Source organism: Amblyomma americanum, chromosome 3 (genome assembly GCF_052857255.1).
Source record: "Amblyomma americanum isolate KBUSLIRL-KWMA chromosome 3, ASM5285725v1, whole genome shotgun sequence".
Taxonomy (NCBI): domain Eukaryota; kingdom Metazoa; phylum Arthropoda; class Arachnida; order Ixodida; family Ixodidae; genus Amblyomma; species Amblyomma americanum.
The window spans coordinates 114,679,630-114,695,401 of record NC_135499.1 but is presented as its reverse complement, the minus strand read 5'-3'; the positions used below and the strand labels follow the sequence as shown (position 1 = coordinate 114,695,401).

At 47.7% G+C, this 15,772-nt stretch overlaps 1 protein-coding gene across 1 annotated transcript; it reads right to left on the bottom strand.

The window, feature by feature from the left end:
• Positions 1-991: 991 nt before the first annotated feature.
• Positions 992-10,637, bottom strand: LOC144124030 (uncharacterized). Its single transcript, XM_077656708.1, has 3 exons — positions 10,572-10,637; positions 1,952-2,098; positions 992-1,585 (listed from the first exon to the last, which is right to left on the bottom strand). Exons 1-3 carry the CDS (start codon positions 10,635-10,637, stop codon positions 992-994), a joined length of 807 nt encoding a protein of 268 aa, XP_077512834.1.
• Between the last annotated feature and the right edge of the window lie 5,135 nt (positions 10,638-15,772).

The window sequence follows — 15,772 nt, the reverse complement described above, 5'->3', positions numbered from 1 at the left end:
TACCAAATCTCATGTTTCTGGAAAAATAGCGCAAAAGACGAGGACAGCAAAGAAAGGAAACAAGAGGAACAGCGCTATCCGGTTGTTTGCTGTCCTCGTCTTTTACGCTATTTTGCCACAAGTTTATATCACCAACTCGCCCGTCTTACCATCGTGTCGAAATCTCATGTATTCGTAGCAGAGATTTCTTGCGAAATTAGCTTCCCTAAAGTAAGTTAATTATAGCTCGTTAACCCTAAAGTGACCACCTTCGAATCGCGTTAGGCTGTAGTGTACAGAACGCTGAGACTTTCGCGTTCGCCGGTCGCCGCCGTCGCCGCCGCTCCGTCGACCACCACGCCGCCGCAACTTAAACAGCATGCTCTAAGTTTGTATGAAAAATACGACTTCCTCGTCGGATTTTCAGGTATCAGTGTAGTGGCCGTAGCTTTACCGAATGCGGTTTCCAAAGAGTGATTTGAAATTATGCCGAAATTTTTAGAAACACAGTGTAATTTCCTTGTTTCGGTAGACATGTTGTTCGTGCTCGTTCCTTGCTGCACTTCAATACTGAAAATTGCCTTTTTTCATTGTTACAAAGCTATCATACAGCCAAGCTTATGAGAGCACCATTAACCAGCAAAAGAGATCAGCTCAAGAGTCCAAGTGTGCTTGTCAAGCAGATTGGAGCAAATAAATATAACACAATGACGGGACAGGCTTTCGAATTGTATAGGTGAAAACATACACCTAGTAAAAAAGTTCCTTTATTAGATCATTTTTGGCGTACACGGCCGACGAACATCTTGCACTGAGTTCATACAGGCTGGTCACATGGAATAAACTATGATAATTGTGGTATTTAGAGTCAGGAAAGACTGAGCGATTAAGATGATGCAGTAGAGTGGCATCATGAAAAAAAAATGCGGTGAAACGTATGATGTTTTTTTTTTTGGCGTCACTCACCAAGTCCTATGTGCTAGGTGTTTCTAAAATTCTACGGCAGAATTTACTACCGCCGACGGTACCCGTATTGACCGGCAGCCCATCCAGCGGCAGCCCCGTAGCCACCCGGCGCATAGCGGCCAGCAGCATAGCCAGCGGCACCTTGGCCGTATGGAGTATATCCTCCGTAGGCATATCCACCCAGGGCGGGCCCACCGGAAGCGGAGCCGTAGGGGCCGTAGCCACCGTAGCCACCGTATCCATAGGCGCCAGGGTTGCCACCGTATGGGGCGTTTTCGTATCTACCGTATCCGTTGTAAGCGCTGCTGTAGTTTGGCGCTGCACCCCTAGCCCCGTAGGCAAATGCGGCTACTCCGGTCGCTGAACCTGCGGCTCCCCCAGGGGTCGGCGGGACAACCGGTGCGGCGTTGAAGACCACGTCGGCGCTGGCACCGGGAGCAGTGCCTGGCTCGTTGGTGTCCACCGTGGCTCGGAATCCGTTTGCGTCTGCAATGTAGTTCACGCGTCGATAAAGGCCGTACGCGTCTCTGTAGCCGTACGAGCCAGTCTTGGCGTTGTTGGCATCACTCTGCTCGATGTGGAATAGGCGGTTGCCGTACTCGTCCACGTTGTCGTAGCCGAAGCTGTACGGCTGAGGTGGCTGCGTGGAAAGAGTGCATATTGGACGGCTCTTTCTTTGATTGTAAAAGTGCGCTCGCACATTTGACTGAATCACACTCCTAAAAAGAATTTATTGCGTTCGAAAAGTGCCGTCCGTAACGCCCACTTTATTTTCGAATGCCTGAGCAAACGTGAACGCTGGCTAAATTGGCATGGCTGGAAAATTGTAGGCTACCTCGCCATAGCCATAATAAAAAAAAAACTACAGTACAGGACAAGTATTTCTGAACATAATATTGAGACCATGAATTTACCTTTTCAGCGGATAAATAATGCAGTTTTCCTCACAAAAGCTGCTAAGAGAAGAAGCGGAGCACTAGTGGATTCCCGCGGTTGTGTCACTTACCGAGGCGTAGGCATCGTATCCCCTGTAAAGGGCACCAGGTGCTGCAGCGTTATATCCACCGTATCCAGGGCCCTGGTACGAAGCTGGTGCTTGGTGGTCATGCAGAGCGTAGGTGCCGGCCGCAAGGCAGACGACAAGGAGTTTAAACTGTGGGAAAGAATGCACTGTTGATATGCGGGTGTACTGGCGCATTGCAAGAGGACAAAAAGTCCACGGAAAGACAAGAGAGCTACTGCTTCTGTACTTGTATTCGATGAGAAAATTAACACCTCTTTCAGGCTGGTCGTTATGGAATAGATAATAAAGGTGCAAAAAACTCGGGCATGGGTTCTGTCTTCGTAGCACTGCATATCTCCGTCTCTAACAACTCTGGCCGCGTGGCTCGGCTACGACAGTTTGTAATACCTTAGGGCCTTAGTGCTTACTATGGAGGAGCTCCTAAAACGTGACTCGATCGGCTAATAACAGGCACGTGTACACGCACGCCTATAACTTCCCCCCTCCCCCCATTCTCTCCGTAAGCACGCACAAACAGGGGTTAGTGAGTTGGTTAGGCAGCGTACAGCGAACGCATAGCCATATCCTGTTATTTGGTGAGCGTCGGTTATACCTAATGCTTTTATCTTTTACTCTCAAGCATGCGAAAGCTGTATTGTCCACCCGCAAGTTACAGCAAAGGTCTCTTGTGGCAGATGGATTTTCGAGATATGAACAGGCATTTTTTACGAGTGTGTGAAAGTGAAAGGCCTCACCTGAGCGAACATTGTGAATTTTTAAATAAGTGATCGGTTGTTGCACTTTACACAAATAAAGCTGCTGTACTATTCAGACAGCGAAGCTGTATGCAGCGTTGTTTGGTGGCTCCCTATCCTTTGCATCTCGGTTTTATACCATGAGGACTGTCCCACGTGCTCTGCTCATGCAATGCCGCTCAGAGAAAAAGAGCACGTTTTCTTTTTGTTTCTTCACGTTTTCTTTCCCTTGACATTTGCGGGGCCACGTTATGTGGCGTAGCATGCTCGTGAAGTGGAAGGCTTTTGCGAAAGGCTGGTTGCTCGTATGCGTAGCTAACGACCAATGCATGATTTCAAGCATTAAAAAAAAAGGGGGGGGGGGGGGGGGCTAAGTTCAAACACGTCGTCTGCTGCCATTACGCAGAGGTATTTCTTCGTTTTGCCTCCGAGGAGAGTATACGGTGTTGAAAATGGCCGCCCTAGCTTGTTGAGCTTTGGTTTTAATTTTTTTTTTGTCAAGGTGTCATAGGCCCGGTTGTTTTTTCTCAAATCTGCGAGCAGGACTTGAGGTTCGGTTGGAGCGTGCATTCAAGAAGAAAAGGTTATTTTAGTCATTGCAGATTGTGGTTTGTCCTTGTATCGATCTGTTACTCAACTTTTTCCGGTGTAAAAAACAATGGGCTATATCAAAGGGTTAGATTTTATGTTTTGATTTTTGTTCTCAAAATTCGGTGTATTGGTATGCTGTTTATTTCATAAGGCAGTTTGCGGTGTTTATCGGCCAATAATATTTTCTATGGTGGACTAATTTTTTTTCCGGCCCCATAACGGGGTATTCCTTTGAGGTCAAAGGCCACATGTGTATATATTGGCGTGTGCGTTTGCCAGATGAGTCAGTTTGCCGATTAATAACGAATAAATGGCCCTATTTACAGCTGTGTATGTAAAAAAGTCCCATCCTGATTAAGAAATTAGTGATACAAGTATATTGATGCAGCCGTCACAGGAAAACGCCAAAGAAATTTTGCATTTAAAGCAGCCTTTTTTTTCATGTTATCGTTGGGTTGTCTTACAGTTGAGAGAGAGGCCGGGGAAGCACGTAATCGGTGGTTGAATTGCAGCGATGAAGTTGCCGGTGAACCAACGCATTGTCGAGGACATGAATGCTTTTGGGGACACAAAAACGTAGTTTCGTGTTAATTATCTGATATTTAGAGGAGTTAACTGTTGGGCTAGTGGGTGATCATACATACTAAAATGATTTTTTGCCAAGACAAGACACACAAGCGCCCGTGGTGTCGTCTTTCCTGTGTGTAGTGTCTTGGCGCAAAAATCTTTTTAAAATAGATATTATCTTATACGCTGTTAAGAATCTTAATAAGAGAGTCATGATCATAATTTCAGCCTTACTACGCCCCCTGCAACTCAATGACCTCTCCCATATCTGTGTAATTAACCCACTCATCAGACTGTTGAGCCAACGTATCCTTTGGAACTTCTTGATCTCATCCGCCAACCTAACTTTCTGCCGCTCCCGGCTACATTTTTCTCTTGGAATCCTGTCCGTTACCCGTAACTACAACCTTTTATCTTGCCTTCGCATTATGTGCCCTGCTCATGCGCATTTCTTCGTCTTGATTTCGGCTAGGATGTCATTAAATCCTGTTTGTCCCCTGACCCATTCTGCACTCTTCCCGTACTAAAGTTACACCAGAGTCGACGCGGTTCCTCACTGGTTATGGTGCTCGGCTCCTGACACGAAAGACGAGGATTCCACACCGGCCGCGGCGGTCACATTTCGTTGGAGGAGAGATTCTAACGGCCCGTATTCCGTACGATATCGGTGCTCAATAAAGAGCTCCAGGTGGTAGAAATTCCACCTCATAGCGTGTCGCATTGGGATGTTACACCCCGTCAACCTAACTCAGTGTTAACGTTAGAAACATAATTTTCGTTACAAGAGGAACCCATTTTATTAGCCTCCCCGTTTGTGCCCCATATGTGAGTGCCGGTAAGGTGCAGCTCTTATTTCAAGTGTTTCAGGGAAGGCCGGCTCTAAGTTTTAAACATAGAGTTATTGTGACGGCGAAGCGGCGAGAAGCGGGGCGCACCGCAGAGTGGGTGGGGCATCGATTGTCACGTGGCACATCGCCGCGGATTGTCGCAATGTGGATGGATGGATAGATAGATGGAGGGAAGGTAGGAGCGTCCCCTTTGAAACGGGGTGGTGGCAGTTACCACCGTGGTGGACTTTTTTTCTTTATTTTGTTTAACTATATTCTTGCTATTCAGATTCGCCATTTTCTTTTAATACGTTTTCATACTTTTCCAACCTTTCATCACATCTCTGCTTTTGAGGCATCAATATTCCAATCACTATTTGCTAACTTCCACAGAAGAACTATTTACACGCCCATTGTTATCAATAAACATTAGGCCGTCAGGAAGAGTGACTGTGCCTGCATCGACATCCGGATGGATACCATCACATTTGAGTATGATGTGTTCAAATGTTTCTACAGATTTACCACACACAGCACATATGTGTCATATTCTTTGTTAAATTTATTTTTGTAGCTCCGCGTTCTAAGACACCTTCAACTAGCTTCAAAGAGTAGGACACTGCGTCGAGTTTTCATAAAGCGCTTCCTTCCTGATCTGCCTTTCCCAGTATCGATATTGTTGCACACTATATTTGTTTCCCATTGAATTAATCCGATATTTACCTCCCGCGTTTTTAACCTGTCGTTTAATGCTCTTTCTTCCTTCGTCCTTGTGTCCGGAACACTTACTGGTTAGTTTCCTACCTCTTTTCCGCGATTCTGAGTCAGCGCTAGCACTTTCTATATAAGTATTTAAATACTTTAGCTGCCCACCTGCCTCATTTGCGGTTTTGCCGTGGGCGCCTTGTGCTAATCTTCCAATAGCTCTGAGATTTACTTATAATCACGAATGAACTTCTGCCTTCAAGCAAAGAACCGGTTTCCTGAAAGTAAGCCCCGGCACCATTATTCCCTTCGAAATACCTGTCAGTACTTCATATTTGTTGTATCCCCATAATGCTGTGTTTCATTATACCGGCGTCTTTTCGCCCTTTTGCCATATTAGACTGCTCGTGATTTCCCGTGTATATCTGCCCTTCGTTCAGCAATACTCCTAGATATTTGAATTCAGCCACTCTGTGTATTTAGTGGCCTTTTATTGTAAGCACCTGGTTAGTTGTATCGTTGAAAATCATCACACCTGCCTTAGTTGCGCTAAAACTGAAACCTCATGACCGATACCTTCAACTTTTAATATGCTCCACAGGAGTTCCCTGTTAACGTTGTTGTATGCGCCGCTTATGTCCAGGAAGGCTAAATACAGAGGTGTGTTTTCTGCCTTAGCAATTTATACGCATTTGGGAAACACGAACAGGTTATATTCTAAGCCCCTACTTTTTCTGAACCCATTCTGAATTTTTCCGAGTATCCTATTACTTTCTACCCACGACTGCATTTTGTAGCGATAGCTACATTACGATATTACTTCGAGCCTTCAGCGTGGGGGCTCCACGTGACGGTGGCACCGCCACGGTGACGTGTTGGTCACGTGGGGCGGAGCAGCTGCCGGCGGCGCGGCGCAGTGGATGGTCACGTGGTAGGTCACGTGGTGCGGAGCAGCTGCTGCTTCCCGCAACGCAGCGCGCCGGTGAAACCGAGCTGACATTTGTACGTCTGCGCCGTGTCAAGTGGGACGAAGAATAAGAAGGAACGCCCAGCGAAACGGAGCGGCGAAAGACTGACTTTGTAATTCAACTGAGCAAGTTACACTTGGCCAGCTGTAGCTTTCGCGTCACTGCAGGTTTAGCGAGAGCTAACCACCGCCAATATTTGTAGCGAAAGCTACTTTGGCCCCGAACTTGCGATTTCACTGTGGCTCTCATGAGGAGGAAGCACAGGGCCGTTGCCTAGCAACGGCTGCAGCTGGGGGACGCCGCGTGCTCGCCGCGCAGCCGCCCTTACCCACCCTTTTCCTTACGCTCCCTTACGCGCTTAACCGCTAACCAACGTATTCGGCAGCGCTATGTATGGAAGCCACTGAAACACCCGCACACTCACTGAATAAAAAAATAATAAAAGCTGTGTTGGTGCTGGGATTCAAACCAGGGCCTTTGGCGTTTGAGGCGGAGACGCTACCACTCCGCCTTGACGGCTCTTTTTTTATTGCCTTGTTTTTAGAGTTTGCTATCACAAACATATGTTCTGCGCTGCACTCTCAAACACCAAGAGCGAACATGTGTTTCACTCACGCGAGAAAATCAAAACTGTTTCAAGAAACACAACTCTCCCATCAAGTCGATAACTTCATGTTCAAAACAAAGCGCTTTGTACATTCCACGCAGCTTAAGGATGTTTTCTTTGACGTAATTTCGGACAGACCGCGCCTCTTCATTGTAGTGTCGCACCGCCATCCTGATTCGCCAAATGGTGTGCAGGCTAAGAAGGAAAATTACATCGTATTTTTAAAGATCCGCCTCAACGTCCAGGAATCGTATCCCGTACGGCGTCAAGGGTAAGCCTTCCTTTACTGTACGCTGGAGCATGTCCCAAAAGAGCAGTGCATCCCAGCAATCAATAAAGACATGTTCTACAAACTCTGGTTTGTGAAACAAGAAACAGTCAGCACCGCATGGTAAAAACAATTCCCTCTTTTCCATCCATGTTTTAACCGGCAACGTACCAGTGTGCTATTTGAAGAAAAACGTCTTCACACCTTCTGGCACAGAATTTTCCTTACTCTATATAAAACATTTCCTCCTTGGCCTCCACTATACAGAGATCGATAAATAGGCTTGGGGAAGACATAGTCAAGCAAAACCCTGAGCCGTCTGGAATACCTTTCAAATGTCTTCCATGGCGGCTCAGGGTTTCATCATGAATAAAGGTGCATCTAGTGAATGTACGGTTTTCATGTACTAACTTTTCCGATCCAGTAGTCGCCGTGCTTTCACTACGTATATCTTAGCCTAACAAAATTAGGCGAACAGCAAATTTTTTTTTATTTCACTGCCTGCTTTGCCAGCCTATATATGTCATGGATGTTGCTTTGCGTTACCTGCGGGCGGGAAGCGACAGGTTTTCGAACAGAGCGAGAAGTAGCCGAAATTTTTTAGTTACATTTTCAAGGCTAGTCGCGCTTCCTAAGTTCGTAAAACTGTTATGGCTGTTGCTAACTGCCGGCTAGAAATATTTAACTGTAGTGAGACACCTATGAGCAATAGTGAAATGTTAAGTATTAGAATAGAGTGATGCACTTTGCTAGCTAGCATGATTCGCCTGTTTTCTGACATCCGCTAATGTCTGCACTACTGTGCCTCAAAAATCTTCGGTTTACCTCAAATAAATTATCTTTAAGAACTAATTGTGGGTTTCCCTGAAACACCTGCCATGTTTTCTCTTGAGGGATGCAGATAAACTGCCATTAACAGATATGGGAGTATCTGCCAAATGCACTACATCTCAATCCTAGTCTTCCAGGTATTCACTCTGATGGCCCTATTCGGCGGTGACTACTTGCCTTATATAGATGTAGTCCTTTACGACTTCCAGTTTCTCGCTAGTTATCGTAAACAACTGATTCCTTTCGCAACTGTTCAATATTACTTTAGTTTCTGTAAATTATTTTTTGATCCATCCTTCTGGTTTTTCTGTCTTTGTCTCTAATCATGCTTTGCAATTCGGCCTATGAGTTACTTAGGAAGGCAATGTCATCAGGGAATCGCATATTACTGAGGCATTCAGCTCTAATCCTCAACTGTTGCCAATCCAGGCTAAGGGACTATACACACCAAATGCATGGATGTTTTTTTTCCTCATTGTAGTTATGTGTAGCACAAAACGTAGGAGTGGTTGAACATTGCTAAGCCAGAAATCAAGTTCACCTTTCTCGGGCGAAAATTTTGAAAAAATGGAAAATTGTAAGACACTGTTATGTAGATACTGAAGGTAAGGGTCCATTCTTCTGATAAGTAGCAAACTCTTTCTTTTTATGTAGCAAAACCAATGAGGAGCGCTTTGACGGTAGCGAAAACACGAATAGAAAAGAAATACATGACTGCCGTCGGATGATCTGTGGACATATTGATTGTTATAGTAAAATATTACATTATATGAAAAAATTGCTTGCATAAACGATTTCCCACTCAAAAAAAATGCTTTTGTATAGAAATGCTGGCGGGACTGCGAAAGAAGTTTTTTTGCAGGTGGACACTGTCGCCACTTATCTGAAAGCGCGATTGATGTGTCCACTGGCCCAGGAGCCTGTTACTCGTGCCAACTATTTGATCGTCAATGCCAATTTAGCCAATATACGCCAGCAGACAATGCTCAAGTGCCGCGTGTCCGCAGCAATGTTGCGAATGCCAATGCGCATTGCTCTAGTCGCGTGTTTCTGCCACAGCGTTGTCCACGCCAACGCATGCAGCGCAGATCTCTCTGTCACGGCCGCCGCAGAGATCAAAGCGCGATTAATTTCATGATAACAGTAATTTATGAAGAAGACGATGGGCAATGGGCAGAGCGAGGTGCGTTGCAGTTTAGCACGAAGAGAGTTCGTCTGCGGCGATCTCTTTATGTTGCTGGCACTATTCAGAATCTGGAAAAGCCGCATGATGGACCGCCACGCCGAATCAGCACGGTCGTCGAAATCTTCTTTTCGTGTGCAATGGGCTTTGGTGCGGGGCGTATATGCTGCCTTGCAAGAGCCGCCTAGCTGGCTGAAGGCGTGTGTGTGCCTCCCAGACATTTGATCAGGTGATCAGGAGTATGGTGGCTTAGTGTTTTGTGGTGTAAGCATACCGAGATTTTTCTTTTCAGCACTATTCGCATGCAATGAAGAAAAGAAAAAGCTGCGGCGACAGTGTACGGCTGTCGTGCAGTGCCCAGCGAATCTGATCTCTCCGTGCCGTCGGGGGTTCGAATCCCAGTGGCGGTAATATTTATTTGATACATTTTTATTATCATTTATCACTTGGCACAAACCGACAAAGATCGCAAGCCAAGAAACATCGCAAGATCTTTCTCGGGGTTTACCCCCTGTAATAGTGCTTTAGCACTAAAATGTATATGTATCACGACGGTGTATTGGTCTGCGACGTTATGTGATTGATAATTGAATTTTTTTCCGTGCAGCCATTTTCAGTGGTGGTTTCAACAGCCGTACAGGGGCTTTGGCGTCAGAGGTCAGTGTACATCATGTGAGCCATGAAAAAAAAATGGCTGGTGGTTTAACATTGAAGAAATATTGCGAAAAATGAAATTGAAAGTTGTTTCGTAGCGATAGCTACATTACGGTTGCATTTGAAGCCTTCAGCGTGGCTGCGCCGCCACGCTGTCACGTGGTTGGTCACGTGGGGCGGAGCAGTTGCCGCCGGCGCGGCGCCGTGGCTGATCGCGTGGTTCGTCACGTGGTTGGTCACGTGGCCAAGTTCCACTCGGCCAACTGTAGCTATCGCGTTACTCCAGGTTTCACCAGAGCTAAACCACCGCTAATTTTTTAATACCGGAAATAACGCAGTAATTGTCTCAGATCTCGGCGGACACCCGAATCACGCCGTAATGAAAGGGAGGAAAGGGGAAGTGAAAGAAGAAAGAGAGAAAGAGTTACCGCATCGGAGAACTCCGGAATAATTTCGTCCACCCAGGGATCTTCTCTCAGGGATCTAACATCTCACAGCGCACGGGCGGCTTCTACAGTTTGCCTTCTTCGTAACGCGCCTGCCGCGGCCGGGTTCGAACCCGGGAACACCGGCTCAGTAGCCGTGTGCCTTAACCACTGAGCCACAGCGGCTGGTAGATATATTGTGCCAAAACACACTTTTGCAGGTGGACACTACCGCAACGTACCTGAAAGTGTGGTTGAGGCGCCCACTGGCCCAAGCAGCCAGTTGTGCTCGTCTGCAACTTTTTCATCGTCAATGCCAATTTACCCAATGTATGCCGGTGGCCTATGCTCCAGTGCCGCATTTCTGCGACAGTGTTGCCAGCGCGTATTTCTCTAGTGCATTGTTCCTGCCACAGCGTTGTCCACGCCAACGCACGAAGCACACGCCTTTGAAAATGAGACCCCAGAAACCACATCCGTTTCTGCACTGAACGGCGGTTTAAAACTGCCGCGTAGTACTAGGGGCACATCGAGAAATAATCAGTGTTACTACCATTAGGGTGTCGCATGAGTTCTTCAGAGCCGCTGATTTGTCGTGGAGTGCCCTGTTGCCAGTTGGCGATCGTTTTTCGGGAAACGGTCTGCGTGACTTAAACAATGAATAAAAGTAAAATGATTGGAAGAAGCTAAACGAAAAAAAAATATCGGGGAGTCCTTGAGCATATGACAAGGTTAGACCTGGCGCTGAGTTTAAGAATACTGCCTAAAGACAATATTGGGAAACAAAACGAACCATATTGTTTTTTGTTTTTGGTTGACGTCTACAGCTTCACGTTGATATTGCCTACAGTAAAAGCTGGTGGCGCTGTACTTTATCCACCATGGTGATTAGCAGGAATGCCGGGAAGATGCGGTTTCGTATTTTCGCTTGGCTGTTGTTGGGCATGAAACGCGGATTCAGTTATAACAATACGACTCTTTTCGCGGTAAACTTGAGCAGCTCAACCGACCGTCGACCCTCCGAAGCGAGCACGACGAGTGAGAGCCGCGAAGCGAGTACTGCATAGTAGTTAAACTAGTAGCCATGGAGCCTTCGCTGTGGCGTCGAGTACAGCTGATTGCAAATGGTTTCAATGACTGTTGCCTTTTTGAAGCGAAAAGCTTCACTACGCCAGCTTTTCGAGCCGTCAGCGAGGCCGCAAGTTTGACGTTGAATGTAGCTAGAGGTCAAACGAGGAGCATAACCGGTGGTAGTCAGGTTCGACACTTGACGTCAGCTAGAGCAGCGACAACAGCGGCTGTTACACCAACTATCTCGACTTTGACCTTTGACCTTCATCTTCTGTCAAGTGAGAAAGCGTCTGCCGACATCGGGTGCGCAGGTCATGGATGTGGGTTCTGCTTAAAGCACTGGCACTTTGATGGGTTCAGTGGAACGCTAGGTGTGATCGATGCGACGCCTGCCGAGGAGAGGGGAAGATATGCGTTCCGTCACCGCGTGGCGGAGAGGAGGAAAGCAGGCATCCCAGGTGTGCTTCTTACTCCCTTCGTGACGTTACACACCCTGAGCGGACTGTCGGAACCTGGACGAGCGAGCACGAACCTATTCCGAAATCGTTGAGAACTATAGACTAAACCGAAAACTGATAGCACCATTGGAAAATAAGCTAAGTAATAAAGAAGCGACCGCATGGTGGCGCCTAGAAGGCGGAAATTTTGTTAACCCAGTATGTACCTTTCACGTCCTAACAGCGGAAGACGAAAACGATCTCTGTAAAACGTGCGTGGAGAGGGGCACCCTCGCCCACATAATATGGGAATGCGCTGATTCCCCCGGAGCCGAAGAAAATATTCATAGCAGAGAAAGCTGGGAAGCCCTGCTGCGGAGCGAAGATCCCGCTCGGCAGAAACAAGCTATCCGTCTCGCGCTGAGGCCGCGAAACGACCCAATCTCTTTGTTAGCCTTTAGTCGCGGACGCTGCGGACCCCGTCCTCCAGGCCTGCGTGCCTGGGGCGGGGGTAGTAACGGGTCTCCATTTACGGTGGAAATAAAGATAGAAGTTGCCATCCATCCATACATCCATCCGAGTGGAGCGGGAAAGCGTCTGCTGGAATCGCATGCTCAGGGAATCAAAGTGGGTTCTGGATAAAGCGCCGGTGCACTTTGATGCGTTCAGCCTAAGCGTTCAATGCGACGCCTGCGTTCAATTGACGCCTGCCAATGCGCCGCCACTCGCTCGACCACAAACGTAGCCAGGGAGATGCAGGTTATCGCTTTCGACCAGGGTCAACCAGAGCCAAACCACCAGCAGTTTTTTTCTGATGTAACACAAGCGGAGGTTCTAAAACACGAATGCGTGGCCACATGTAGAAACACGTTCTTCTCTTAAGTGTCACATTTGTGGATTGAGGATGACGAGGCAACACCCTGCAAAGTAATGCATTGGCAGCCTATAAGCCAGTTTAACTAACTAGCCTCATGGTATAAAACGTAATAAACAACACACCTCATCAAAAACCGTGGCAAATCTAGCCTCATAAATGTAAGGTTATATGTGGAAGTATTCCTCAAAGGAATATCCAATACGGCGTTGAAATAGGCTTTCGAAACAATCTTTAGAGGTGTAGAAACGTTGCTATTCGTTTTGTTGAATTAGACGTGCCGGCCGTACCGGGATTTTGCGTTTTTTACGCAATGCAAAACAGACAGGTTTCTGACACCACCTGAGCGTCCGCAATTTTGGAAAGAGCCATGCCATGTGACATGCAACACACTTTTCTCTGCTGTATGATAACAAAGCAATACAAAAGTGTAGTACCCACTACCATAAGACCTACAAAACACACTGTTTATAAAATAGTATTCATTTGCAATTTTCAGTGCTTAGTAAAGTGTATGTAGAGTGGACATTTAAGGCAGCATTCACTTCATGTTTGCAAAGGATAGGACGCTAGATTTCTCCGTTATCAATACCTTCCGCAATGTTTAGAGGGATATAAATCATATACAACCTTCAAACCACTGCTAAGTGCCCGTTGGTTGTAGTGTTTCTCCACCGAGAACACAAATAATTCTTACGCAGTATTTCGCAAAGTACAGTCGACAATAAGCCGAATCATTCATTCTCAGTGCAGGTGCAGGAATTGAACAGAATTGACTGCGGATCATGTGCTTTCGTGCAAACTTCCTAGCGATCATCCGACGGTCACGTATGACACCTCGTGTACAGAAGTAAAAAAAAAGGCAGTGGCTTAGCTCGGCTATGCCAGGATATATGTAGCGAAAGCAAGTGTGAAACTTCCCGGTTGGCCTTGTTCACATATTCCACAACGTGTGAAGCACAGGCATAAACGTCCGGTATGACCTGCAGGTCGATGTTTGATTTCAGCACCGAGGCTATCCAAGGATTGAAGGGGTCGCGTCACTCTTACGCCTATTCTCAAGGCTAACGGCACGTTGTTATTCGGTTTCTTGAGCCCGCCGGTGAAGTCTCTTGGTTGCAATCCACCATTCATCACAGGCCGTCTTCAGTGAAGCAAAACTCCGGTCTCTCCCCCGGCTGCTGTCGCTGCTGCTAGCGGTCGAGACACCGGACGTTAAACGTGCCTGGCTCGCGGCGGCATATTCACGGCGGCGTTTAGCCAGTCGATCGGCGCGCTGTTCGTCTGTTTCCTGGTCGATTCGTTTCCTCTTCATCTCGTTTCGCTGTCGATTCCAGGCCTCCTCCAGCTTATCAGAATTGTCGCCGTCCATACTGTCGCCACAGCTGTGGTTGCAGCGCACGCCAGCTCTCCTTTTCAATCCTGTGCCATCTTATCACGCATGCACGCAGCTGTCGAAGCGAGCGGAGGCGAGCGCAACGACGAGGAACGCGGTGTCACGTTCTACCAAATGGCAGCGGCGGCGAGCGGCGCGGTGTGACGTCATGCCAGATGGCGCGGTGAGCGCGCGAAGCACAGTAACCTCCCGCGGCGAGGCCCGCGTTGTGACGTCACGTGCCTCGATGGTGTACCGCCACGGGGAAATCGCGAGTTTGCGGCCAATAAAGCTTTCTCTATAAACCGTCTTTCTGGCTGGTATAATCACTCAGTGGCAACAGGATACCAGAATATTAAAGCGACTGTAACACACCACCGTTGCAATGTGGTGTCAGAGGAGCAGTTCTCACTTGGACGCTTTGCTACGGAGCACCAGTTCTTCAGGCGCTGTGTGCTCTTATCGAGTAATAATAATTGGTTTTTGGGGAAAGGAAATGGCGCAGTATCTGTCTCATATATCGTTGGACACCTGAACCGCGCCGTAAGGGAAGGGATAAAGGAGGGAGTCAAAGAAGAAAGGAAGGAGATGTGCCGTAGTGGAGGGCTCCGGAATAATTTCGACCACCTGGGCATCTTTAACGTGCACTGAAATCGCACAGCACACGGGCGCCTTAGCGTTTTTCCTCCATAAAAACGCAGCCTCCTTTCCGAAGGCAGCAGCTTCAGAACCGTAGAGTGATATTGTGGCTGGTATGGCCACGAGGCCATAGCACGAGGAAGAAAACTCACCAAACACTTGAAATTAACGCTGATAAAGGGAGGTCAACCGCACCGAACGAAATCACGACATCACGAGATGCGCCAGCAAAGGCCGGCAGTGGCCGGCAGCTGGCGGCTAGCTAGGAACACAGCAGTCAAGGATGATGGCATAGGAGCCGCTGCACGCTGTGAGAAAACGTAAACATGTTTTTTTTTGCAAAAACCATCACTGTTAAGTGGAAGCCCACAGAGCCGATGGGACCCCCCCCCCCCCCCACCCCCCCCCCCTTTTTACCAGGAGCGGTCATGCTAGGGGGGGGGGGGATCGAGGAATGTACGTCGAGGCGTGACGCCCGCGCTTAGGGTGAGCTGCGGCACTAATCCTTTCTGTCCCGACGCGTGGCAACCGGTGGATCGAATGCGCATGCAGCGAGCTGCGCATTCCACTGGCCTCGGACCGGCGAGCCCTGGGCTCTGCCCACTAGTACATAAGATGCAATTGCTTTGCTATAGGTCCAAATTGGGCGAGAGCTAGATTACTCAAGCTCCGCCCAATTATCGAAGGGGTTAAAACCCGCGGGAAACGACGACTTGGGACGAGCGCGCCGAGTCTCAAGCTCGGTCGTTTTTAACAGCCTTTTTTTTAAACAGCCTTTCTTTAAATTGCCTGGTCATCACTACCTTGTATTTCAATCCCGTCTTTAATAAATAAGTTTTGCTTTGAGAAGTTGGAATTGCTGCCCCAACCGGCAACGTGTCGCTGGACGAAGACCTGAAGTGCTCTTCGTACTGCTAAAAGCCGTTTCCATCGGTAGGAGGGCAAAGAAGTTTAACTGATGCCGTGACCAGGATCGTCTGAGCGGCTTCCTGCAGAGCGGTTGGAGGCAGTACCTACCAGAAGATTGACGGAGCAATATCTTGGTGA